Raw genomic sequence first — 26,907 nt, forward strand, 5'->3', positions numbered from 1 at the left:
TCCCAACCCCCAGGCTGAAGATGCCATCTCGAGAGACCGCACTCCCACTAGGGATCTGGAGACTGCCCTCTCTGCGGCCAAGGACAAGGGCTTATTACCAGGATACCTCCTGCAGGCTCCTGGATGCCTCAGCTCTAGCAGGGTTGTAGGGATGGGGGTGGGGGAGCAGGAGGGCATGAGAGGGGCATGGAATCTGTTAATTCTTGTCATTGTCTCTTCCACTGGACAGCGACACTGGTCCAGGAGGGCAGGGGCTCTGTCTAGGTCTGGTATGCCCCCACCCCACCCCAGCCCACCCCAGCCGGGTCTGGCACAAAGAAGGTTCTCAGTCTACTGGGAGATACAGACCCAATTCCTCACCTGCAGAGCTCACTCAGCCTATCTTTCCCAATGAATCTCACACCCTGGAAGGGACTTTGTGGCCGTTCTTCCCATGCATTCTGCTCTCCATTTACCCCAGGGTTCCCCAGGCACCCCAAGCGTCCCTGCCCATGCCCTGAAATCCTCTCCTCTCCCCACAGTCTGTGGGCCACCGCCACGTGCCCCACTGAACTGTGATTATTGCTTGATCTGTTTTCCTCCCTGGGACGGGAAGTGGGTCTTACTGATGATCTTTGTGCGTCCAGAGCCTAGTACAGTGCCCTCCCCCCAACCCATCGTTGAAAAGCCATTGCTGACTTAAAAACGAGCCACGTGAACTTCTTGGAGTTTCTTATGGAAGTTGAAAAAATAAGGCTTCTGGGGAGTAATACTTGAAGTCAAGGTTTTATAGAGAGGGAACCCCAGCTAACCAGGTCCTAACTCCTGTGAATGCTCCATCTGCTAAAAATAATAACAACAATAACTGTGACAAGTACTGTAAGTACCAAGCACTAAGCGTCTTAAAAGTAGGAGCCTTTTGACTCCTCACAACAACCCTGGGAAGTAGGCACTGTTATCAGCCCCATTTTACAGATGAAGAAACCGAGACTGGTGGCAGTTAAGTCTCTAGTCCCCAGCTGGAAGGTGATGGAGCCAGAGTTGGAACCCACCGCACACTACAGATTCCCACCCTTTACGTGGCAGATATGGAGGGGGACTGGCGTAAATGCGCACTCCAAACGGTGAAAGCCAGGAGGCATCCCGTGTCTGTTTATAAATTATAATCCAGTTCCAGCCCCACCCCAGCCTGGCAGAAACACAGCCTTGACAGAGAGGACGAGAGTGGTCTCTGCACGAGTGGGTCGGGAGGAAGGCTTCTCCGTGTATGTGAGAGCTACTTAAAGCCATCAGCCCCCGGCAGAAAAGGGTCAGTTCCCCTCACCCTCATCCTCAGGGAAACTGAGGCGCCTAGAAGGGTCCTCCTGCTAGTCACTGAACAGATATTGTAGCATGCCTACTGTGTGCTAGTCGGGGACTCGGCATGGGCAGATGTCCCCAAAGGAGATGCACAACAGAGCGCCAGGGAAGGAGAGCCGCCCCGAGGAGCTGCCAGCAAGGTGGAGGCGGGCGGAGCGCCGAGGCGGGCACTGTTCCAGGAGGAGGGAAGGGCACCTCCAAAGCTAACACGCAAAAAACGACTTGGTGAGTTTTGGGAAGGAAGGAGATTTGGCGTGGCTGGAGCACGAAGGGGAAGTGGAGTTGGAGCTGGGGTTGACCCCACCAAGCCCTGTAGGACACTGGAAGGATTTGTGATTTTACCCTAAACGCAGTGGGGATCCTGAGAGGTTTGACAAGTTCAGATTTACATGTTTAAAGGTGTGCTGGCCCTGGAGTGTAGCAAATGGGAGGCAGGGGGGCGAGATAGGGGCAAGCTGGTCAGCGACGGAGACCAGTTAGGCTACTGCTGGTTTGCAGGTGAGAGCTGGTGGGGGGACCTGGACTTAGGTGATGGCAGAGCAGAGTCCCCAGCTGTGTTTTTGACAGCCTTGTTACTAATGAGTAACATTTAGTGAGCACCTGTGGTGTACTGTCTGTACGCTGGAGCCTGGGGGGAGGGGGAAAGAAAGATGAACAGAGTCTGATGTTGCCTGTCCAGAAGTATCCATCCAGTGGACCAGTGGACAGACAGACACACAGCAAAAGGAGCCAGCCCCAGTGAAAGGAGCGGAGCCAGGGGAAAACCCTCTAACTGAAGCATTAGCAAAATTCTCTGGGATTATAGAAGACTGAGTGATTCATTCCAACGGGGAGGATGTGGGAAAACAGCTGAGAGAGACAGCATTGCCTCGGGCTTCCAGGCGTGTGAATTCCAGTAGACTGAACCTTAGTTATTGCCTCTGTGAAATGGGGCCATCATGCCGGTCCTGTGTCCCTAGAGATGATTATTAGATGCTCGTGGTGTTGGGAAGGTCCAAACATGCCTTGCATTTGCTTGCAGTCAGGTTTTATCACTATCTTCCAACATATACAGACACATATATACACGTTCAGGCTCAGGGATGCACTCAACTCTTCCTAGCCTCTGCTCTCTCCCTTCTCCCTTGTTAAGAAAGACTAGCTCTCAGGAAGAAGGTGGCAAAGTCTCCCACACTGCCAGTTAGGCATGCCGTTCCTACCAGGACTGGCATCTGACCAGGAACTAGTCCAAACACTGCCCGGCACAAAGGATATGCTCAGTAATTGTCTGTTGAATGAATGAATGAATGCTGTATAGGAGTCATAATTCAATGAATGGGTGGATGGATAGACAGATGGATGAAAAAGCAGACATTGGGACAGCTGAATAGAAGAGAAAATGAATGAAGAATTGACTGTGGGTGCCTAATGTAGCCACTCAGATGAGGTTCTAGGTATGGAGCTGGACACATCGCTGTGAGGTGCTCACTAAAGGGGGCTTCCTTCATGCTGCAGCCTCGATTCTGTGCTTCAGAGGCAGGCTCATGACCAAAGCTTGGCAGGCAGGTGCACAGGAAACAGCTGTGGCAACAGGTCGGTCAGGCTGCATCTCTGATCCAGATATATCCAACCCTGGAGTCCTGTCCCCAAACGCTCCCATTCATCCAGTTTCACCGTGGCCCGGGAGAGAGGAAAGAGCCCTGCTATGACTCAGTGTGTCTCCCCAGGCCAGGCCCTTGCCTGCTCGTGGCTCCCACTGCCCCATCCGTGCAGAGTTCTCTAAGAGCAGCCAGTGCTCTTACATGGTGACGAGCTGAGCAACCTGCCTTGGAAATGAATTGACAACCTGATACATCCCCAATCTCAGAAGATGACAAAGCCAGGCCACTGACCCCACTCAGAGGGGATCCTAAGAACCCCTACACCCTGCATAGTATATTTCCGTTTACAAAAGATGTTCCTCTCCATGAGATGAGTGAAGGAAGGGCAGGGAAGCCTTCCTCCCCAACCTGGGATGCTTCATCCCATCATGCTGTGCTATTGTCTTTATTACACGTATCCCTCTCTGAAAGCCTGATATTTACCCACTGTCGAATTTGTCTCTCCACTAGAATGTAAGCCCTCCGTGGACAGGGATCATGTCCTATTCATTGCTACATCCCCAGCACCTAGAAGAATGCCAGACCCTTAGAAGGTGCTAACTTTTATTAAATGCCTGGGTAAAGGGATAGATAGATGGGCGGATGCATGGGTCATTGTAATCCAGCTCAGAACGACCATATATTAAGTCCTGGGCACTGGGCTAAGCACTTCTCATGGATTATGACAGCTTTGTGAGGAACGCTGTTACTGTTCCCATTGTACAGACCAAGAACCCGAGGCCCAGAGAGAGGAAGTGACTGCCCCCAGGTGCAGAGCCCAGGTTATTTATATTTTTAAAAAATTTTTGGCTGTGTTGGGTCTTCGTTGCTGCACGCGGGCTTTCTCTAGTTGTGGCGAGCGGGGCCTACTCTTCGTTGCAGTGTGTGGGCTTCTCATTGCGGTGGCTTCTCTTGTTGCAGAGCACGGGCTCTGCACATGTGGGCTTCAGTAGTTGCAGCACGTGGGCTCAGTAGTTGCAACGCGCGGGCTCCAGGAGAGCCCAGGTTTTACATCCAAGTCTGTCTATCAGCAAAGGCCATGTTCGTACCCAAGCCACCATCTGACACGTCTATTTTCCCAGCACCCGGTGATGTTGGAGCCATTGGAAGTTAAGAACTGGGATTCAGACATATTGTCTGATTCCAGTTATGGAAATATTCAGAATAGGTAAATCTATAGAAACAGAAAGCAAAAAATGGTAGCTTAGGGATGAAGGGAGGAGACGTTTTGGGGGGAACAGGGAGTGAAAACTAATGGGTATGGGGTTTCTTTTGGGGGTGATGTAAAGGTTCGAAAGTTGATTGTGGCGATGGTTGTGCAACTCTGGATACACTAAAAACCATTAGATTGTACATTTTAAATGGGCGAATTGTATGGTATGTGGATTACATCTCAGTAAAACTGGTATTAAGAAAATGGTCGGGGCTCAAGAATCTCACCTCTGTCACTTACCTGCGAGGCACATCATGTCGCATCTCTGAGCCTCAGGTTCCTAAACCCGTAAAATGGGGAAAATAAACGTCTCATGGGGTTAATGTAAGCACTAACTAAGATAATACATGTTACTATCCTCATTTTATCAAAGGGGAGCCTTAGGCCCAGAAAAGGGAAGTGACTTGGCCTAGGATGCACAGCTGGTGGGTGACAGGTGAGGGACTCTGGCCTGGGTCTCTGAGCACCGCTGCTTCTTCTAGCATGATGTAGACTGGGTCAACATTTGTGCACCCACCCAGCCCACCACCACCACTCCCTTCCATCTTCCCCATCTTCCCCCTTCTCTTGGGCTCTGAGGCCCTGTCTCCCCGCTGCCCATGCCCATGAGCAGACTGAGGTAGCGAGATTCCCCCAGAGCACAAGATGCCCTCTCCCCCAGCCCCTGCCCTGCTCCCCTCCTGGAGCCATGATGCTGTCTTGCCTTTGCTTGTAATAAAGAAAATATCTCAGCTACCCTTCCACAGTTGCTTGGCAACCCCAAAGGGGGGTGGGGGGAGCAAAGGGGAGGAGGAAAGGGGGAGAACTCTGGAGCCAATCTGGAGACAAAGAGTAGGATTTGGGTGACATGGAGCCTGTTCTTAGTGCTAACCTGGCCTGGCCGGGGCGACGGGTGGGGGCAGGGGGCTTCCTCTCACCCCACTGTCTCACACCAATAAATATGGATTAGGGAAATGGGCAGAGTTTTTCCCACGGGCCTGAAAGACCACATCTGACCTTTCTACCCCCTTTATGTACCAACATGACAGTCAGAGAGAGCAAAGAGCAGGACCCCCTGAGATGCCTCCCCCGTGGCCTTCTGACTTGGGGAAACTTTTCACCCTCCTCCTTCCCCAGGCCCCAGACCAGGTCACAGCCCCGCCTGGGCCCAGGTCCCAGAGATAGGAGGAGGCTGCTCTTCAGGGGCCAGTCAGGAGCTCCCAGCCTCGACGGCACAGAGCCCAGGCGGGCGGCCCTGGGGCAGCCTGTAAAGGTGCTCCCTGCCTCCCGTGCCAGCCCCCTGCCCCGTGGCTCGGGCTCTGTGCCCCCCGTCCCGCCCACCTCTGCCTGGGCTCCCTGCATTAGGAGCCCTGCTCTCCCCACTGGCCCTCCTACAGCCCTGTCCCTCTTCCTCGTCTTTCCTGACCTCACTTCACACCCCTCTTCCCCCACCACCCTTGTTTCCATTTGGTTTCCCTCTTCTCCAGGGTGGGCCCCCCTGCCGTAGTCCTCCCCAAACCAGGAAGCTCTTGAGGCTGAGGTTCCTGAAGTGAAGATGGCAGAAGGGGTTGCAAAGGCGGGAGGGTGGGGTGGTGATCTCTCTCCCTGGTGCCCCGGCTCCCTGGCTACTGGCCCGGGGTGGAAAAAGGCCTCTCTGAATGGAGTCAGTGTGGAGACAGGAAAAGCAAACACCTCAGCCTGGGCTGTACTGGCCTGCTGGGGCGGGGGGCAGGATGGGGCAGGGGACTGGGCTCGTCTCAACCTCACCCCGTCAACCCTCCCCTGGTTCCCGAGGGCCCATGGCTTCCTGGACCCTCAGCCCACAGTGTCCAGAAAAGGAGTGGGTTTAGGGACTGGGGACAAGCCCTCCAGGAGACACCTTCGCCCCAATCTTTCCCTGCCCCCCTGCCCAACCCCCAGCCAGTGCCCTTCCTGCCCAGCAGATGCCAGGAAAATCTGTGCCCAGGAAGGGCGGGCTAGCACCTGAGGGCCTGCCTGACCAGCCCTTCTCAGCAGCGGGAACTGGGTAGGGAAGTCACCAGAGATGGCCCCAGCAGTGCCATCCGCCTCCCGGGCCGAGGGGACCCCAAGATGCTCTGCCCAGGTGAGTGCTCCTCTGGCCCCACAGCCGGGCAGTGAGGGAGCGGGAGGCTTTGTCGGGGCTCCCTATGCGTCCCCAGAAATCTGTGACATTTTCTGTCAGACTGTCTCACCCTCTGTCTGCGGTGCGTGTGGCACTTGTAGTTTGGTGAGAGGAACCAAGGATGATTAGAAGAGCTGGAGGTGATATGGGGATGAAGGGAGACAGAAGGGGCTGGAGTCTGGGGAGCGGGACTTCTAGATTCCAAGCCAACCTTTTGCTTAAGACCTATGGAATCACAGAAGCTCCTGTGATGGTCTCCTTTGAACACTTTGGATCCTAAAAGACTTTTGGAATGAGCTCAGAGAGGGGTAGCAACTCATCCTGGGTGACACAGCGAGTTGGTGGAACTGGAACTCAAACCCACCAGGCCCCCTTATGACGCCAAGGGCAGTACTGTTTGTGCTCTGGGCGCTGTGCTCGGCCACCTTGCCTTCGCCCTCCACATACAGTTTGGTCCCTCTGGCTTTCAGGGGCAGTTGGGGGAGGGCAGACTCTGGATAGCACCTCCCAGGGCATCCTTCCCTTTCTATCCTCTCTCCAGGCACCATGCCCAGGGCCAAGCAACCCCTGCCCAGGCATCAGAGAAGCCACAATCTCTTCTGATGAGAAGGCATGGTTTGGCCTCGACCTTACAGATCCCAGAGAATGTGGTCCCCTTAGATCTCAGGGTCTAACTGTAGTCCCTTATGCTGTAATCAAAGCCCAACCACTCCTTGGAAAGCAAGGCCAACAGCTGACTGCCTGCTACAGGGTCCCCGAAGTGCCCACCTTGAGGTGCCCTGGCCATGGCACCTTCCTGAATAGAAACAGGCAGCCCTCACTGAGTCAGATGCTGTTCTAAGGCCTTGCATATACTTCGCTGAATGGTCTCCACACTCCTAAAAGGTGGGTTCAGTTTTACAGATTGGAAAACTGAGGCACAGAAAGTAGAAGTAACTGTCCGTGGACCCACTGCCAGGAAAAGTCAGAGCCGGGATTCGAACTCACAGCCTGGCTCCAGTGCCCTGAGCCCTTAAATGTTCTCCTATCCTGCCTCTAATTCCTAGGAGGTCTCCACTAGAGGTCATTGTGTCCAGTCCCCGCATCTGGGTGTCTGCCCAGGCCAACCTCTGCTCACAGACAAGAATCATTCTAGTTTTTAAAGGCACCTGCTCCAAGGGTGGAGTTCCCCCTGGGGGTAATCAGACATTTATTTACTCATAGCCTTCTGGCTGGGAGGACAGGCCTTCCCACCCAGGACTCAGCAGGGTCCAGCTGCCTCGTTGCCCCTCTCTCCTTCCCACTGCAGTATAATCTATAATCAGAAGAGAAACAGCCTTGCCTCATGTCTCGGCTCCATAACCTCCAAGCTGTGTGTCCCTGGACAAGTGACTCAACTTCTCTGAGCCTCAGTTATCAACTGTAAACTAGGGTTAATGGTACACCCGCTTTGTGCGGTTGGTGAGGATTAAATGACAAAAGAGGATGAAAAACTCTACTTTCAGGAATCATGTCTGTAGTTTGTTACTAGAAAAGTTTCTCTGAACGTGTAGAGCACCGGAAACCGCGAGGAGGAGTCACAGCATTCTCTCCTGAGTGTGAAACCTGCTCTTGGTGTTGCTTCTGCAGCTGCCATTTGCCATTGATAATCGCTCTTCTCTTGGGAGAATAAGAGGCAGAGGATGCTGCCTGAGTGTTCGCCATCGTTAAAAAAAAGAAAAAAAAGAAAGAGAAAAAGAAAAAGTGGTGGGGGGAGGTGGCTTAAGGCAGAAAGGGGTCAGTGATCACAGTGCCTGGCAGAATGAAGTGGTAAATCCTCTCAACATCATCATCGTCGTCGTCGTCACTGAGACCCTTTTGCCCGCAGGATCGGAGCCTCTTGCTTTCAGCCTTATCGTTTAGCCTCCTCGTTACAGAGAGAGAAACTGAGGCCCAGAGTGGGGAAGGGCTTTCTCAGCAGGAAAGCTCTCAGGTCCCCTCATTCCCTGTTAGATCCCCTGTCTCTCCTCCTTCACTCCTTCCCACCTCGAGTCCTGCCCTGGCTTTCCGTGCCCAGGGTCGGGCCCTGGCCCCCAGTCCTGCCCAGGCGGTGCCCAGGAGAGAAACGAGCAGCGGTTGGAAGAGTAGACGCAGAGGCCCGGCGCGTTCTCAGCCCTGGCTCTTTGTCTGTCGCTTTGTGATGGTAAGTGCTGCTCCTAAATCAGTTCTGTGACACTGTTATTGTTGCCCAGGGCGCAAAGAGTCTAAACTTTTCCCCTGAGGTCAAGAATGTGGCCGGTCCCCAAGCCGCCGGGAGCAGGGGCCTGGGTGGCTGGGGGTGGGGCTGGGGCCTCACCCCGAGCTGGGGCGAGATGTTGGGGGGAGGGGGTCAGCGGGAACAAAACGCTTTGAAATGCCTCCTCTCCATCACTGCCAACATTGTCCGCTGCCCACGGGGGGCCTGGCACCGCCTTGCCGGGGCTCCGGCCCCCAGCCCTGGCCAGACCCGGCCCGGCATCTGAAAATGGACAGAAGGTTATTGTCCCTCCTCGCAGCCCTTTGTCTGCCCCAGTTCCAGATGTCTAGGCTGGGACCAGGGAGCTGACCCATGGTGGGCAGGGGGGAGGGGACAAAGGGGGAGAGCACGGGTCACTGCATCCTGAGGGGTCATTCCCAGACCCTGAGATCCCACCCAGCCACAGCCCAGTCACCTTCTGGGCCGTCTCAGCCCTGGGATTGTCCCTGTTCCCTTGTCTCTCCTCCCCTTCCCGGCAGACCAGGTTCCGGGCTCAGGAAGAGTTAAGGGCGCTTTGGGATTCCCAGTGCTCTACCCCGCTAACTGTGTAATCTGGATAAGCTGTGCCCCTTCTCGCAGCCTTTGCTCTCGCGTGGGTATCACTGGACCAGGGTGCATTCATTCACAAGAAATGACAGAGCCCTCCTATGTGCCTGCTCCGTGCTGGGCATGGGGGCGCACAATGGTGGGTGGGCCACTCAGATCCTTCCGGATTGTCGTTTATAGTCGTGATAGTAAAGGGGCAACATTTCCCACCGACTCTCTCTGTGTCAGGTACCTGCTAACCGCTTTACCTGCATTATCTCATCCTTTTCACAACAAAATCAAGGACGCAGTAGATATTGTTCTTCTATCCATTTTCTAACTTTGGATACTGAGATTCCGAGAGGTAAAGTCCCTTGCCCAAAACTAGGCTGCCAGGAAGCAGCAGAGCTGGGATCTTAGCCCAGGCTGACCGCCGCCACCGAGAGGAATGATCCACTAATAAATACTTGGAAGGTGCTGAGCGCAGAGCCTGGCACTACTCCGGACTCAGCCCACGGAGTGGGTGGTGGTGGTAATTCCACCCGTGAGCTTCCCATTTCACAGATGGTGCTACTGAGGCCCAGATCAGAGAGAGAGAAGCTCGGGGAAACTTAAATAGCAACACCAACTGGGATTCCAGGACCACCAGGGTCGGCCAGAGAGAGGCAGGCAGCCCAGTTTTGTTTTCAAACCCCAGTTCCGAGTGGGCTTGGGCAAGTGATTTAGCTTCACCATGCCTCCATTTTCTCATCTGTAAGATGAAGATATTCCCTACTTCACAGGGTTGTTGTGAAAACTAAGTTAGGTAATACATTTCAAGCACTTAGCACAATGCCTGGCACACAGCAGACAGTTAATGATAGCTATTACTGTTATTATTCTGAATGGGGTAACATCTATCCTTTTGAACCTTCCTCTCACCTGGGGTCACCTGAGGACAAGGCTCTGTTGAGAGGAGGGAGGGGCTGTGGGTTAGCAGTTGCTGAGTGGGGGTGGAGATAGCAATGCTTGGTCTGCTTGGGGGTTTCTAGAAGTGTTGCGACACGATACTCCTGCAGGTCAGAGGAAGGCAGAAGGGGTCAGGCTGGGAGGGGAAGGGGCTGCCTGGCCCCAGAGGAGTTAACAGCTCCCGGGCCCTGGCCCAGCGGGACTGCCACGATTTTAGCAGAGGAGCCAGGGCTGCTTCCTGATGGGCAAAACAGCTGGCTGCACGAGGAAAACAGCTGGCCTGGACCCAGCCTCCTGAGGACAGAGGCAGATTCTCAGAGGAGGACAGCTCCACATCTGGGCTCCTGGGAGAGGAGGGCATGGCCAAGAGCGAGAGGGTGGTCCTTTGGGGGTGGGGTGGGCATTGGGTGGGACCCTGGAAGATGAGGGGGCATGGGCAGATTCCTCGACCAGACACCAAGATACGCTATATCTAAGCAGAGTGGTGACTCCATCTGGAATTTGGGGGTCTCAGTCTCCCCTCAAATAGGAAAGATGAGGGGCAGGGGAGCAGATGGGGGGCAAGACTTCAGCGTTCAGCCCTGGGTCCGCTTGGAACCGGGCTTGGAACTTCATGTAGGAGGGAGCCTACTGGGGCTCCTGGACCCCCATCTGCCGAGCTGCACCAGGACCAGGAGCAGGGTGTGGGCTCCTGCTCTGGCCAGGATCCTGGGCTCCCTTGGCCACAAAGCAGGACAGGGGCCCAGAGAGCCCCCAACCCAGGAGACGTGAAGCTCGCAGCTGGTAAGAGCTCCATCCGTGCATCCCCTCTGCCGTAGGCCCCCCGTTCCCATCCTGCTTGGCTGCCAGGCTGTGAGGACCCGCAACCCTGGGGCTCTGTGTGGGCCCTGGGGTACTTTTAGGCTGCCCCCACCCATTGGCAGGGAAACAGCACCTGAGACCTCGCGTTAGGTTGGGCAGGGAAGGCGGAGGGTTAATGGGGGTGTGACCAGGGTCCACTGGACCACAGCCACCTGCCAGGGCTCCTGACCCCCAAGCCCCACAGGCCAGACACCCCTAATTTCTCTCTGACCTAGGGGGCTCCTCTAGCCCACCTTCCTAATCTCCAGGAAGAGGGGGTTGGCCTTCACCTTGGGTGTGCCAACCTCAGCGCCCCTCTCCCTGATGAAGGTCACTCTTCAGGGTCCTTGCCTGTAGGCAGACCTTGGAGCTGAGGCTCCCAGAGGGGAGAAGAAGGGTGCCGGGGAGGGGGACAATTCTTCCAGGGTCTCTGTTTCCGGAAGCCAGTGTGGAGCCTGAGGCACCGGCGCCACCACCTGGCTTTGGCCAGAACTACAATGGCTGAGGGACGGGAGTGAAGATGCTGTGAGGAGGGGAATCCAGAGCCCAACTATGTGTTGGTCCAGGGTGGTCTGGGTCCTATTCAGCCAGATGAACCCAAAACAATCATTTTCGGGGTCCTACGTGACCCCTAGAATGAGTCCTTAGGCCCATAGAATAGCAGCTTCAAACTTGAGCTGGCATCAAAATCACCTGAAAGGCTTGTTGGTTTAACCTCCACTCCCAGAGTTTATGATTCAGTAGATATGGGGAGGGGCTTAGGAATCTGCATTTCTAACACTTTCCAGGTGACGCTGCTGCTGGCTCTGGTCCAGGGACCATGTTTTGAGAACCACTGCTTTAGAATTTCGGCGGGTTTGGCGCAATATTACCTTTGCAGAGTACGCCGTATTATTATATGTGAAGGCAAAAAAATGAGTGTAAGTAGGAGCACAGGGGCTTGGTCAGCCCACCCTAGTCAGTAACCCCATAATATTTCTTTTTTTAAATTAATTTTTATTGGAGTATTGCTGATTTACAATGTTGTTAGTTTCTGCTGTGCAGCAAAGTGATTCAGCTATACATATATATATATATATCCACTCTTTTTTAGATTCTGTTCCCATATAGGTCATTACAGAGCATTGAGTGGAGTTCCCTGTGCCATACAGTAGGTTCTTATGACCTCATCATGTTTCTATTGAGAGCCCACCCAGTGGCCGGCTGGCCCTGCTCTAGGGCTGGTATAAAATGGTGAAGGTGGCGGACGGGCCCCTGCCTCAGAACTCACAGCTGGGCAGGCGTGGCATGTGATCTTTCCACTTGCGAGTCTAAAAGGCAGCTCAAAATAAGGTCCAACGCAGAACCTGATTTCACATTCTACCTGCTGCTTCTCAGGTCTTCCCCATTCAGAACCTATCCCACCACCCAGCCCACTTCAAACCCTGTGAGTCATCCTGACTCCTCGCTCCATCTCTCACATCTAATCCCATAAGGCTGTGGGCTCTGCCTCCATTACATCTCAGCCCTGCCCACCGTCATCTCTCCCAGTACCAGGCTCTCCTGGGCTTTCATCCTTGCCCCCGTGGTCCACCCTCTGAGCTGCAGCCAGAGCGATCTTTTTTTTTTTTTTTTTAAATCTCACAACCTTTTTTTTTTTCTAATTTATTTATTTATTTATTTATTTTTGGCTGTGTTGGGTCTTCATTGCTGCGTGCAGGCCTTCTCTAGTTGCAGTGAGCAGGGGCTACTCTTCATTGCGTTGCGTGGGCTTCTCATTGTGGTGGCTTCTCTTTGTTGCGGAGCACAGGCTCTAGGCACGTGGGCTCAGTAGTTGAGACTCGCGGGCTCTAGAGCACAGGCTCAGTAGTTGTGGCGCACGGGCTTAGTTGCTCCGTGGCATGTGGGATTTTCCCGGACCAGGGCTCGAACCCGTGTCCCCTGCATTGGCAGGCAGATTCTTAACCACTGCACCACCAGGGAAGTCCCCAGAGCGATCTTTTTAAGAGGAATCCTGTCACTCCTCTGCTTACCCCCTCCAGTGTCTTCCTGTTGCACTTTTCAAAAGAATCCAAAATCCTGCCATAGTTTTAAGGCCCTAAGTGGTCCTCACCTCTTACCACACTCCCCTTGCTCACTTTGCTCCAGCTACCCTGGCCTCCTTGCTTGTTCCCACCTGTTCCCTCCATCTGGAACACTCTTCCCCAGATCTGCTCTTGGCTGGCTCCCCTTTGCTCTGAAATGTCTTCACTGACTCCTCTATTCAATGTTGCCTCCCACCCTCAGCTACTCTCTGTTCTCATTACCTTGTTTTATTTTGTTCATAGCATTTACTGTTCTTCGAAGTTATCTATTAATTTATCAATTTGCTTGTTTCCTGTTTGTCTTCCCTCATCAGAATGTGAGCACCTTAGGAACAGAGACTGTCTGTACCTCTGTATCCCCAGTACCTAGAATTCTTCCTGCACATAGCATGTGCTCAATAAATATTTGCTGAATGAATGGGATTATATAGGATTCCCTGTAGGAGTAGGTCCCCCTGACATGACATCAGGGAAGGCTTTCCAGAGGGCCTGTAGAAGTTGGCCCAGTTCAAGCAGAGGAATTAAAAAAAAAAAAAAGGATGTGGGAAGGTCTTCAAGCATGAAGTGTTCTGGAAACTGTACATAGTCCAATTTGGCTGGAGCAGGAGATAGGGGAGGGGAGGTCAGAGGAGCTGGAGAAGCAGCAGGCAGGCCACGAAGGGCCTCCTTGTCCCTTGAGGGGTTTGAGCTCTATGCTGAGGGCAATGGCAGCCCCCAAAGGGTGTAACACCATGCAGTTGAGAAAGCACCACTGTGTGAAGAACAGTTTCCAGGGAGAAAGCCTCGGGCGCGGGGGTGAGTACTGGCAGGTGCTGTAGCCCAGGTGAGTGGTGCTGATGCCCTGAGCCGCGCAAGTGGCCACGTGCAGGAGACATTGAGGTCTCCTGCCAGGATGAGGAGTGGGCTGAGAGAGAGGCACTTGTCATCAGCTTGAGGGAGGCCACCGGAGTGGGAGCAGGTTTGGGGGAAAGACTGGGGTTCTGTTTTAGACAGATGGAATGTGGGTCCAGGTGAGAAGCAGAGACACATGTCAGTTTTGCAGAAAGAGGGAGTGGTCCATGAAGTCAGCTGCTGGAGGGAGCCCTCTTGGATGAGGGGCCAGGAGGATGCCGGTCTTGACGGGAGCAGTTTGGCTGGAGCAGCCTTGGTGTGTGTCAATCAGCGAATGAAGGTGAGGAAGTGAGACCGGGAGCAAAGCACAGGCAGGCAGCTGACTGTATTCATATATTTTTTAAAAATATTTATTTATTTATTTGGCTGCACCAGGTCTTAGCTGCGGCATGTGGGATCTTCGTTGCAGCATGCAGGATCTTTTGTTGCGGCATGAGGGATTTTAGTTGCGGCATGTGGGATTTAGTTCCCTGACCAGGGATTGAACCAGGGCCCCCTGCATTAGGAGCATGGAGTCTTAACCACTGGACCACCAGGGAAGTCCCTGTATTCACATTTTAAGTTGGGGGAGGTTTAAGTCCTTTGGAATGTTGAAGGAAGGATCCAGAAGAGACGGATGTTGGTGATCCAGGAAGGGCAAGAGAATGGCTTTTGGAGTCCAAGGATGGTTCTGTTATGAGGAAGGGGTGCCTCTTCCATGGTAATAGGCCGTGAGAGCAGAGGCCAGCTTGGTCGCAGGGCGTGGAAGGTTTGGAGGCTGGAAATAAGAGTTCTCAGGTGATGGCTTCTCTTTTTCCAAAGAAGGCAGGAAGATTTTCACTGGGGGAGAGGGAGTGGAGTGAGGGCTTCAGAAGACCCGGGCGTGTGAAATGCCACAGAGGAGCGGGGGCAACAGCACAGGGAAACTGGATTGTTGGGCTCAGTGAAAGTCCAGTGGAGAGTGGAGATCAGGAGGGTGAGACTGTCTTAACGTGCCCCAAAGCAAGATGGCTGTAGGGTTTTTCAGGCAGGAATGATGGGAGAACCCTGGGGCAAGGGAGTCAGTGACAGGCTAGACCACTGGGTGGACTGGGGAGGGAGAGAGGTGAAGATGGGAGGGGTCAGTGCATTGGGAGGAGGACGATGACTGAGGTGAGAGAAGAATCTGGAAGCCCCATGACTAATAGCATGGGCAGAGGCTCTGGGATGATCCTGGGATGGGTGAGGTGGGGGATATTGCTTTGGTATCCCCAGGACTTCCCTGGCGGTCCAGTGGTTGAGCCTACACGCTTCCACTTCAGGGTGCACAGGTTCAATCCCTGGTCAGGGAACTAAGATCCTGCATGTTGCTCAGCATGACAACAACAAAAAAAAGGGTATCCTCTTTCTGGGGCTGGGAGTGCCTTCCAGCAGAGGCAGCCATGCAAGGGAAGGGACTCATTATTTCCCCAGGATGCTTCAGGGGGCCTCAGGCCTTCCATTGCAGGGCACTGGCTGTGAAGCAGCCCCACCTGGAAGCTGTTGGAGGCTTTGGAGCTGGGCTGGAGACCAGGACTCTGGGGTCTGATGCCTCCACATGCTGCCCCATCACCAGGCTGTTACTTGCTGGGCCCCCACCCCTTTTCTTGCAGTGGAGATAGTGTGCACAGGCTTAGCCCCCCTCCCTGACCCTGGGAAGAACCTGAAGGGAGACCCAAAGGTGCCATAGGAAAGTAGGTTCCCATGGGTGAGGGGCTGAATGGAAGGAGAGGCTGGCTCCTCCAGTTCTGTCTTCCAGACCCAGGAACTCTTCCCGCCTGCCAGGCCCCATGCATAGAATTAAGTGCATTCACGCTCTCAAGGAATCCTTGCAAACCCTCCTAGGTGGGTGCTGTTAGCAGCCCTTCTACCCAGGAGGCCCTGAGGCTCCGGGAAAGCGGCCTGCCTGAGGTTGGTGGTAGAGAGGAGCTAGAACCCATACTGGTGCCTCCAGACCCCTCCCCTCCCCTGCCCTAAGAGAGTCTGGGGACCCTCTTCCATCTCAGCAGGGGCCTTAGGACCCCGACTCTGACCAGACACAGGAGTCACCCTGCTTTGGAGGGGGCTGGGTCACCATGAGAGGCTGAGTGGTGCCCCATATTCTACACTCAATCTAAGAGTAGGCCTTGCTCTCCTAAAGGGCCGGAGCAGTGCCGGTGCTGGCGATGGAGGCGAGGACGATGACGCGCTGGGGACGCCAGGCTCGGACCGCGGCGGGATGACGTCTGCAGGTCAGGGGGACCCCCTCCCCGCCCCCCAAGCCGGTCTTTCTGTCCGCCCACGCGTCGGCTGGCTGGTCTGAGAAGTTCCGTCTGGGCCCGCCAGAGGGCGCCCGGGGGTGGTGGAGCGGGCTGGAGCGGGGGAACCCGGAAAGGCCGCGGCCCAGTGGTTCCCGTCCCACGGGGTCTGCGGCTCAGGTCAGAGGGTCAGATGGATGGCCAGGGAATCCGGATTCAGGGGCGCTCAGTGGAGCCGGATTCTGGCGATTGCACGCCCAGGGATTCGTAGTCGAGCATTCTGAGATGCCCGGGCGGCTCGGATGCCGTCCTCCACGACCCTCCAGCAGGGAGGGAGCTGCTCCTGGATCGCGTCCGGGGCGGGTGTCCGGGCCCTGGCCTTGCGATGCCCCTGGTCGAGGAGAGGACACTTGAGAATCCACGAATAGGGGTTGGGAGTGGGAGTCCACTCTTTGGGGGGTGCGCCCCCCACAACCCCTTCCGGGCCCGCCTCGGCCCCGCCCCGGCCCCAGGCCCCGCCCCGGCCGGGCCGCACCGCACCGCCCACTACCCTCGGCTGGGCTGGGAGCCCCGGGGGCCGCCGCAGCCGCCAGAGCGCCCGCCATGCGCGCTACCCCCGCCGCCCCGCTGCTCCAGCTGCTGCTCCTGCTGGGGCCGCGGCTCGAGGCTGCGGGCGTCGCAGAGCCGCCGCTGCCCACCGTGGTCCTTGCCATCCTGGCCCGCAATGCCGAGCACTCTCTGCCCCACTACCTGGGCGCTCTGGAGCGGCTGGACTACCCCCGGGCCAGGCTGGCCCTCTGGTGAGAGAGACCCGGGCATCGGCATCCACCGGGCATCTATCCCCCAACCCCACGGACAGTCCGGGCTCCAGATGGCCCCATCTGCTCGCTGCCCAGACACCACCCAGACAGGCCCCTCCCTCGCAGATAGGCCCTCCGCAACCCGTGTCCCCGGACAGGACCCCTTATCCCCCTGGCCCTGCAGACTGACCTCTGAGGCCTTAGGTTGACAGAGGGACACCATTCCCTAATTCTGGCCCCTATTCCTCCTCTTGGGACCTCCTCTGGGTGTAAGTTGGGCCCAGTCCCTCTTGCCCTAGCCCTCAGAGCTGAAACTGAACCCGTGGGACCTGTGGTTGGCCTGATTTGGAGCGGAGCAGACAGGAGTAGCTGGCGTCCCCTGGGGCCCGATGTGGCACAGCCCAGCAGGCCTCCGGGTTCCTGGGGAGCCCGTTAGGGTGCTGTCAGCCCTGGGCTCCATGCTGCCCTATGGGGGATTCACACCCGTTCCCCCTTCCCCTGGGCTGGTTCCAGCCTCTCTCAGGAGAGGGGCTGGGTCCTGCGGCCAAGGGCAAAGCCCCCTTCCTGCAGTCCCTCCCCCTAGGCGTCCCTGCAGGGCACTGGAATCAGAGGCCACAGTCTGTAGAAGCCAGAGCAGGGAGGAGTCCCAAGCTGAGGTTGGGGATAAACTGAGAGAAATGACCAAACTACCCTCCCTCCCCAACACACCAAAGTTGGGCTGGGGTTGGAGCCAGTGGCCTGGGGAGGCTGCCCACAATTACCAGTTTGGGAGTTAGTTAGTTCCCACCCATAGAAGACTTGACACGTAGTTAATGTTCACTTCTGGGGAATTGACTTAAAGGGGCAGTATCACCTAAAACCTGGGCTCTTGGCTAAGCCCCCTGCACCCCCCTCTGTCATGAGAGCCCCTTCAGAGAGGCTACTCGTGGTGGCAACGGAGCTCGGGCCCATCAGCATTTCTCAGGGACGCTCAGAGTGTGGTTTGGTCGTTATTACAACTATCTGGTGGAGGGAAGCAGCAGCTCCTCTGTCCAGTCCTGACTCAGAGAGGGGAGGGGGCTGACCTGTGGTCAAACAGCAGGGAAGGAAGGTAACCAGAGAATGTGGCAGGTATGTTCCTCAAAGTTGAGGTACTTTTCATCCTTCAAAATGCATTCAAGTTCTGTCATCTCAGCCCCTGAGCATGCCAGGACAGCTTAAAGTTACAGGGAGAAAGTGAAGCCCAGAGAGGGTCAGAACCTGCCTGAGGTCACACAGTGGATCACAGACCTATGATTGGGACCTGGCTTCCTGCCTTCCTCTGGAGCACACCTGCCTCCTCTGCTCCCAGGAGAGGCCAGCCCTGCAAGTGTTGGTGCTCCGGGGGTCAAGGCTGCCTCGGGGTTTGGTCCTTCGGTGGCTGTGCCTCCTCACCCTTCTTCCTCCTGTGTCCTCAGGTGTGCCACAGACCACAACGTGGACAACACCACAGAGATGCTGCAGGAGTGGCTGGCTGCTGTGGGCGATGACTATGCCGCTGTGGTCTGGAGGCCTGAGGGGGAGCCCAGGTGGTGACCTGAGGGGAACGTTCTGGGGAAGATGGACAACAGCTGCAGCCCAGAGAAGGAAAGGGACAACCCCGAGCCACAGCCTCCAGACCAGGGCTCTGTCCACTGCCCTGCAGAGAGGGACACCACATGCCCCTACCACATGGGAATGTCTCATCGTTTTACCCCCTCAGGTCCTACCCAGACGAGGAGGGCCCTAAGCACTGGACCAAAGAACGGCACCAGTTTCTGATGGAGCTGAAACAGGAAGCCCTGACCTTTGCCAGGGACTGGGGGGCCGACTATATCCTGGTAAGAAAGCCTGGCCTACAATTGGGCTTCCCACAGGTGGTAGCACCTGCCCTTGACAGAAATCTTGGTGTGACTTAACCACCTGTAGGCTGGCTCCTTCAGCTAGCAACGTGGGTCAGAACCCAGATCAGATATTGAGCTTGGATCCCTATGCTTGAGCTCAGACTTGGTACTAAACCTGGATCCCTGAGTCAGAGCTCAGGGTATATACTGAGACTCGATCCCTGGGCTAGAGCCCAGAGTATAAACTGAGCCTAGTTCCCTGGACTAGAGCTCAGAGTAGGTCTTTGGATTTACTTCCTAAAACTTCAGATAAAGTTCTTAGATCAGCAACTCGGGTATAATCTCTGGACCCAATCCCCGAGCCAGTGCCCCAGACTAGATTCTTGGTCCAGAAACGGATCTACTGGTTTATAGGTTAGACCTCTCTGAGGGAACCCCATTGGATCCTGGGAGACTTTCTGGGTTTCTGGAAATCTGGAGGGATCCCACTCAGTGAATCCTTGGGGGACTGCAGCCCAGACAAGGCTGGGGCCTGTGACATCCCCCTCCCCACAGTTTGCAGACACGGACAACATTCTGACCAACAACCAGACACTGCGGCTTCTGATCGAGCAGCGGCTGCCCGTGGTGGCCCCGATGCTGGACTCTCAGACCTACTACTCCAATTTCTGGTGTGGGATCACCCCCCAGGTAAGGCCGCGTTCGGGGGCCTCAGGAGGCTTGAGGTCTGAGAGGAGGGACGTGGAGAGACTGAAGGCCTTAGGGTCTGTGGGCCCTGGCAGGGGAGCAGTGTGCTGGGGATGGAGGGGCGCCCTCTCACAGCCCGGAGCCACCCCTTCCCCAGGGCTACTACCGCCGCACAGCCGACTACTTCCCTACCAAGAACCGCCAGCGCCGGGGCTGCTTCCGTGTCCCCATGGTCCACTCCACCTTCCTGGTATCCCTGCGGGCGGAGGGGACAGAACAGCTGGGCTTCTACCCCCCTCACCCCAACTATACCTGGCCCTTCGACGACATCATCATCTTCGCCTACGCCTGTCAGGCTGCTGGTGAGGACAGCTCTCCTTGAGCCTTTCTCCCAGGCCTCTAGGCCTTTGCACATGCTATTCCCTCTGCTTGGCGTGCTCTTCCCCACTCTTCAATTCATCTTTTTAATTCCTGTGTGTTCTCCAGGTCGTAGGCTTTCTTGGGCCCACTGCCCCGGTAGGTTAGATGTCCTTCTGGCCGTCCCCACCATGGCCCTTTCACGTATTCCTTCATTAGGCAAATATTTTTGGGACATCTACCAGGTGCCAGGCACTGGGGAGACAGTGGTGAGTAAAATCAGGCAGTCTCTGACCTCCTGGATCCTCCAGTCCAGTCAGTCAAAGGATCACACAAATCAATGTCCAATCACAATGACCGGAAGAAGAGCTTTTTGATTATAGGTGTTTTGGGAGCTTAGACTAGAGTTAACCTGTCAGGGAAGGCTTCCTGGAGGATGTAAACTTTGGGGCTGAGATCTAAAGTATGGGCAGACATTAACAAGGTAGACAGAGCAGGACAGAGCATTTTAAGCAATGGGACCAGCAGGTGCAAAGGTCCTGTGGTGGCAGGGGATGCAAGAAGGCAGGCAGCTGGAGCACAGTAAGCAAAGGGGGCATGGTGCAGGCTGAGTCAGGAAAGGTAGGCAGGGGCCAGCTTGTGTGGACCTGATGGGCAAGCATCTGGTCTTTAGCCTGTGGGTGTCGGGCAGCCATCAGAGGATCACGTGATTGGATCTGAACACTGGAAAATATCATTCTGTTGTCGGTGGTTATTTTTAAGATGAAGGTTACTAGAAAGTGTTTGGGTTTGGGGAATTCCCTGGCGGTCCAGTGGTTAGGACTCTGTGCTTTCTCTGCTGAGGACTCAGGTTTGATCCCTGGTCAGGGAACGAAGATCCCGCAAGCTGTGTAGCGCAGCCAAAAAAAAACCAAAAAGAAAAAAAAAGTGTTTGGGTTTGGATGGGATAAACCCAGTTCTGAGGAAGAGTCGAAGTTGAGAGTGAGACAGAGATACTGCTGTTGGAATAAAGATCTTGAGAAGGCTACAGAGAATGTATTTCACGTGCACTCACGGGTGGCAAGGACGTGAAGGCTGCCTGGTGGGTGGAGAACTCTGCTCATGGTCAAGGTGAATTAGAAGTGATGATTTAATCAAGAAGTGTTGCACTTGGGCAAGCAGTGTGTGAGAAGTGTCCAGGGAGAAGAGTGTCATCTTTTTTTTTGAGTGTCATCTTTTTTGTGTGTGTGCATGAGGTACTAGCAACGTCTGCAGTGCAGAGATGCAGGAAGAAAAAAAATCAAGTGCAGAAAGAGAGTGAAGGTGAAACAAATACATGGAGAAAAAAATGAGAAGAAGCAAAGGTATTTCCTTTTTTTTTTTTTTTTTGGCCACACCGGGCGGCTTGTGGGATCTCAGTTCCTCAACCAGGGATTGAACCCAGGCTCAGAATCCTAACCACTAGGCCACCAGGGAATTCCCTATTTCCTTATTTTTTCATTCTTACCTCTACTTTGAGTATCAGCTGCTCTTTATTGGTCAGCGGTTTGTAGGAATTTCGTGAACAGGGGTTCTGTCTCCATCATTCATGCTTCCACCACCTGCACTGGGCCAGGCTCTGTGCTCAATGCTGGGCCTGGGGTTAACTTTTTAATAGATACCATGTGCCTGCCCTGGAGGACTCACAGTCTGTAGAAGACAAAGGCTAAATATATAATTATAATAAAGATGATAAACATTGAAGGAATAAAAAAGGCCACTCTGGTTGCCAGGTGGAGGACAGCATGGTGGGGGCAGGCGAGGGGGTGGGGTTAAGTGTAGGGATCCGGGCAAGAGGTGATGGTGCTGGATTGGCGAGGGGGGTTGGGCAGAGGTGGGAAAGATTTAGGGGGTGGAGCAACGCCCGGTGGCATCAGTTGGCTGTAGCCAGGTGTGAGTTTGCCTGCTCCTTCCTCACCTTGATCCCCCGAGGGCAGGGACTGTCTGTCTTTCTCACCACCAGCAGCCAGCTGGTGCTCTAGATGCGTCTATCGCGTGAATAAACCATTTCGGCAGGAAGATCCCTTAGATATTGTTTGAGCCAAGCCGTTTCTCCCTCCAAGCCCAGGTGGGGACGCTGGGTTCCAGACAGGACTCACGTGGTGGGTCACTGGCAGGACTGGGCCTAGGACCTCCCATCTGGGTTCTGAGAGCCCCACCCTGCACTCCAGTGCTCACTCGGCCTCTCTCCGCAGGGGTCTCGGCCCACGTGTGCAACGAGCACCGTTATGGGTACATGAACGTACCTGTGAAATCCCACCAGGGGCTGGAGGATGAGAGAGTCAACTTCATCCACCTGATCTTGGAAGCGCTGGGTGAGGGCTGTGAGCCGGTGTGTCCCCCCTCCCCACCGCTGGGGTTGAAGCCTCTCCCCAACTCATTCCCTGACTCTGGGCAAGTCCCTTTTCCCGCTGGGCCTCAGTCTGCCCATCCATACAATGGAGGCAGGTGGATTCTGTGATCTCCTGCTGGGTATTCTGCCAGGGGGCAGGAACGAGGGGGGCTAGGACTCCAGGGCTGCCGCTGACTAGAGCCAGTAGGGACTCATGATGGGGGGGTGCTTTCCTCTGCAGTGGATGGGCCCCCCATGTGGGCCTCAGCTCATGTGTCCCGGCCCCCAAAGAGGCCCAGCAAGATGGGGTTTGATGAGGTAAGTCCTCCGGGCCTGCAGGATTGGGGCCAGGAGGTGGGTGGGCTCTCCCCTCCCCCTGCACCCACTCCCCTGCCTCCCCTCCTCTTCCAGGTGTTTGTCATCAGCCTGGCCCGCCGGCCCAACCGCCGAGAGCGCATGCTGAGTTCGCTCTGGGAGATGGAGATCTCTGGGCGTTTGGTGGATGCCGTGGATGGCCGGTGAGGCTTCCTGGGTGGGGACAGGACCCTGGGCAGCCGGTGGGGACCGGGTGGTCCATCACAGCTCCATGGGGGTGGGAAAAGCAGACAGTGAGCTGAATGAGTTTGCCGTTCTAGGAGGTATTCAAACAGGGCCTGAGTAATTCTGTCTCGGGGAGTCCCAGGGCAGACAGAACAGGACAGGGTGCCCTCCCTCAGCCCACCTGAGGGAGGAGAGTACAGTGGTTAAGGCCCAGGGTCTGGAGCTTCTGGGCGTGGTCACCAGCTGCGTGACCTCCATCTCTCAGCCCTACTGTGTAAACGGCGAGTAACTGCCTTCCTCTTAGGGGCTTGTAAGGGTTCAGTGAAGGTTTAGCCAGGGCCTGAAATGTAGTAAGTATCCCAAAGGTTAATAATGTCTTCATTACGATTATCAGGGTTATTCTTTTCCATCCTGAACTTAGGTCCCTGATGGGCGGGGCGGGGGTGGGAGCAGGCCAGTCGTGTTCCCCCGGCAACCAGGGGTCACACGGCCCCATGTGCCCACTGCTGTTTGCTGCATACGCCCCGGCCCTGTGGACTGCAGGATGTCCATCCTTCGCTTGGGCCGCTGCCTAAGAAGTATCTGCCGCGTTCCCCGCATTCATCCTGGGGTGTGTCCCCCTCAGACTGCTGCCCCCTCCCCTTAGGATCCCCCCCGCCCGAGGTGGCAGTGGCTTTCCAGGTCCAGTCACTGATGGCTTCAGGCCACACAAAGCAGTAACAAGACTGAAGCCTCCTTCCAACCAGACTCCAGTGTGACTGTCCCCAACTTGCACAGGCCAGTTCCCCCTGGACAGGTCCCTGGCGGGCACCCCTGACCCCCTTATACCATCTGCCTCAGGACACTCAACAGCAGTGTCATGAGGAGCCTCGGCGTGGACCTGCTTCCCGGCTACCAGGACCCCTACTCGGGCCGCACACTGACCAAGGGCGAGGTGGGCTGCTTCCTCAGCCACTACTCCATCTGGGAGGAGGTGAGGACCCCCATCCACTGCTCTGTACCAGCACTCGTGTGACCGGGGGTTGACCGTGCACACTAACAATGACCCGGCCAGCAGCTTTCAGCCTCCTAAGGGCCCAACCCTATACCTTATTCACCCTGCGGTCTCCACTGAGCACCTGCTGTGTGCTAGGAGAGCTTCTGCTCTGAGAACACAGAGGTGAACAAGAAGAATGCAGCCGGTCCCTCCTGGGGCAAAGGGACCAGAGCAAGGCGCAGAAATCAAGAAAGAACTAAGCTTGCCACGGAGCGGGGATATACAGGCTGTTCAAGAGTGCGGACTGGCCTGGCCTCCTGTGGGGTCAGGGTGGGCCTCGCCATTGAGGGGCAGGGAGAGGAGGCTTCTCAGCAGAGGAAGGCAGTGCGTGCACAGGCCCTGGGGCTGAAGGAGTTGGGTGTGTTCTGTGTGGGAAGAAGAAAGGCCTAGGGCTTGGCCAAGCAGCCTTAGCCCAGGGCTGGGGTGTGAGTGCCTGGGAGAGGTCACTGCCTGGACACGGCAGGAGAGGACCCGGGCCTGGCCCTCCAAGGGGCGCCCCCTCCAGGAGGTGGAGCACAGACTCACTCCTTGTTTTTATTTTCTACTGTAGCCAGAATATGGGCATGTGAGCTTATATTTCTGCGTTTCTGCTACCTCTGAACAGATTGAAGGATGATGTACGTTTCACCACTGACTGAGCTGATCTCATGCTCTTTTCACATTTCCAACAGTTACAAAAAGTATTTTTTCTCAGGGATGTGTGGGGCTAGGGCCTTCCTCCACCCCCCCAGCCCCCCACCCCCCAGCCTAGCTTCCTCGAGGAAAGCCCAAGAGGCGGAAGTGAGGAGCCAGGCCCTGGAGTCCAGCAGATGTAGTTCAGATCCCAGTTCTGCCACTTCCTGGCTGTGTGTCCTTGGACGAGTGGGTTCATCTCCCTGTGTCTCCATCTCCTTGCCGCAGTACGGGGACATCGTGCCTCCTGAGGCTCCCTGGAGATGAGCACTGTGGCCCCAGTGCTCAGTGACTGCAGCAAGGGTTCTGATTGCCATTGTGATCTGCTTGGAGAGCAAGACTACCCTCTGGACCCATCTTCCATCGGGAGAAACCACTCAGAGACGGGTCCCCTTCCCCGAAGGTCACGTAGCGCGAGGGCAGGGCTCACAGGCCCCCTTACTTTGCCGGCCTGATTCAGGGCCAGGGGTGGAGGGAAGAAGGGAGGCCCCCCCTGCCCCGCCCAGCCTTTAGCAGCTGAGCGACGCAGCCAGGGCTGAGCATTTGGCCTGAAACTGAGGCCAGGAGTGTCTGTCAGAGTCAGCCAGGTGGGAGGGGTCTAAAGAGCCTCCCCCACCGTGTACCACAGGTGGTTGCCCGGGGCCTGGCCCAGGTCGTGGTGTTTGAGGACGACGTGCGTTTTGAAAGCAATTTCAAGATGCGGCTGGAGCTGCTGATGAAGGAGGTGGAGGCGGAGAAACTTCCTTGGGACCTGATGTAGGCAGCCTGTGCCCCCAGGGGCCAGGGAGAGGGGTGGGCCTCCAGGGGTCTGCCTCCTCCTGAGGGGTCCTGGGACATCTACAGTGACTCCTGGGACCCCTGGTGTCACCTGCAGCTACCTCGGCCGGAAGCAGGTGAACCCTGAGGAGGAGGCAGCTGTGGAGGGGCTGCCGCACCTGGTGGTAGCTGGCTACTCGTACTGGACACTGGCGTACGTCCTGAGCCTGGCTGGCGCCCGCAAGCTGCTGGCCTCCGAGCCCCTGCGCCGAATGCTGCCCGTGGATGAGTTCCTGCCCATCATGTTTGACCAGCACCCCAAGTGAGCCTCAGATGGGGGCAGGGCAGGGTCAGCCTGTCTCGAGAGCCCACCTCAGCAAGTAGTAAGTCCCCTCACTGGGCAGGTGGAGAGACTGAGGCTGGCAGGGCTGAGTCACTTCCTTCTGGTCACCAAGGAATAGCCCAGCTTAGCCTTGGAGTCAGACCAATCTATGTGTGAATTCTGTGATGCCCTGTGGTTTTCAGTCAAGCGATTTTCCTGTTCTGTGCCTCAGTTTCCCCATCTGGAAAATGGGGATAAGAGAAATCCTGCCTCAGGATTAGATGGGGAGGGCGGTCAGGTGCTCTGGGGGTGAGGTGCCTGGCTCCGGGCTGACATGGGTCTGGGTGGAGGGGCCTACCCCAGCCCCCCTGAGCCAGCCTCCCACCTCTCAGTGAGCAGTACAAGGCACACTTCTGGCCGCGGGACCTGCGGGCCTTCTCAGCCCGGCCCCTGCTTGCTGCTCCCACCCACTACGCGGGGGACGCTGAGTGGCTCAGCGACACAGAGACGTCCTCGCCCTGGGACGATGACAGCGGCCGCCTCGTCAGCTGGAGTGGCTCTTATAAGACCCTGCGGGACCCCCGCCTGGACCTGGCCGGCAGCAGTGGGCACAGCCTCCATCCCCACCCCCAGGATGAGCTCTAGGTGGGCCTCGGTTTTCTCTCGCCTTCAACGACTGACTCTGTGTTTGGGTCTCCCTTTCCTCTTCTCAGCTGTCTTCTCTCTCTCCCTCTCTCTGTCTCGGGCTTTCTCTCTCTCTGTCTCTGTTTGTATCTTTGACTGTGTCTGCATTTCTCTGTCCACCTCTAACTCCCTCTCGCTCGCTCTCTTTCTCTCTGCCCATCTCTATCTCTTTGTGTCTCTCACTATCTCTGTATCTGTTTCTGTCTCTGTCTCTCACTGTCCAACTCTAGTTCTTTCTACTTCTCTCCTCTTACCTCTCTTGTCCCACCAGGTCAGGGTGGTGACTCCAGAGAAATACCAGGGAATAGGCCATAGCTGTCCAGGGAGCAGAGCAAGAGCCGCCACCAGGAACCATAGACCCAGTAGAGACCTGGCTGCCACCTTGGGCATGGCCACTCTGCCCTCTGGACTCATCTTCCATTGGGAGAAACCACTCAGAGACGGGTCCCCTTCCCCAAAGGTCACGTAGCACAAGGGCAGGGCTCGCAGGCCCTCTTACTTTGCCAGCCTGATTCCGGGCCTGGGGTGGAGGGAAGAAGGGAGGGCCCCCAGCCTTCAGTTTCAAGCTGGGCGGACACAGGAGCCCTGCCCCCAGCTGAGGACCCAGCTGCTGGGGCCCCTCTGCCACCTTCTACCTCCACCTCAGTTCCCTATCCAGCTTGACACATGGGTCTCACCTGCCACCCTCTTCCCTGGCCAGTGGGAAGTGCAGGGAGGTGGGAGGAGGACCCAGCACACAGTAGGCCCTCAATAAAAGCTGGCTGGTATTGCACTTTATACTTTTTAACTCATGGTTGAGCCTCTTTGTGTGTCCT

At 56.0% G+C, this 26,907-nt stretch overlaps 1 protein-coding gene and 1 non-coding gene across 4 annotated transcripts; both read left to right on the top strand.

The window, feature by feature from the left end:
* The first annotated feature begins 6,149 nt into the window (after positions 1 to 6,149).
* Positions 6,150 to 26,873, top strand: CERCAM (cerebral endothelial cell adhesion molecule). 3 transcript variants are annotated; one of them, XM_022578590.3, is made up of 13 exons: positions 6,150 to 8,453; positions 15,951 to 16,041; positions 18,284 to 18,394; positions 18,568 to 18,685; positions 19,244 to 19,378; positions 19,533 to 19,737; positions 21,946 to 22,065; positions 22,324 to 22,400; positions 22,494 to 22,600; positions 23,463 to 23,595; positions 24,959 to 25,086; positions 25,205 to 25,408; positions 25,801 to 26,872. In XM_022578590.3, the coding sequence occupies exons 3-13, from the start codon at positions 18,321 to 18,323 to the stop codon at positions 26,051 to 26,053; spliced, it is 1,554 nt and encodes a 517-aa protein (XP_022434298.1). In that variant the 5' UTR covers positions 6,150 to 8,453; positions 15,951 to 16,041; positions 18,284 to 18,320; the 3' UTR covers positions 26,054 to 26,872. The 3 variants fall into 3 exon arrangements, with proteins under 3 accessions (XP_022434298.1, XP_022434293.1, XP_089769936.1); XM_022578585.3 differs by lacking the exons at positions 6,150 to 8,453; positions 15,951 to 16,041 and adding an exon at positions 16,053 to 16,847 and having other exon boundaries at positions 25,801 to 26,053; positions 26,364 to 26,873; XM_089913810.1 differs by lacking the exons at positions 6,150 to 8,453; positions 15,951 to 16,041 and adding an exon at positions 16,053 to 16,847 and having other exon boundaries at positions 25,801 to 26,873.
* On the top strand, positions 7,761 to 7,969 carry LOC115802749 (small nucleolar RNA U3). The gene has a single exon (XR_004023278.1). It is a non-coding gene; the product is annotated as a small nucleolar RNA U3 (small nucleolar RNA).
* Positions 26,874 to 26,907: the final 34 nt, after the last annotated feature.

This window comes from Delphinapterus leucas, chromosome 6, assembly GCF_059928025.1.
Source record: "Delphinapterus leucas isolate spDelLeu-1000000601 "Yukka" chromosome 6, BTC_Dleu_Yukka2, whole genome shotgun sequence".
Lineage (NCBI taxonomy): Eukaryota > Metazoa > Chordata > Mammalia > Artiodactyla > Monodontidae > Delphinapterus > Delphinapterus leucas.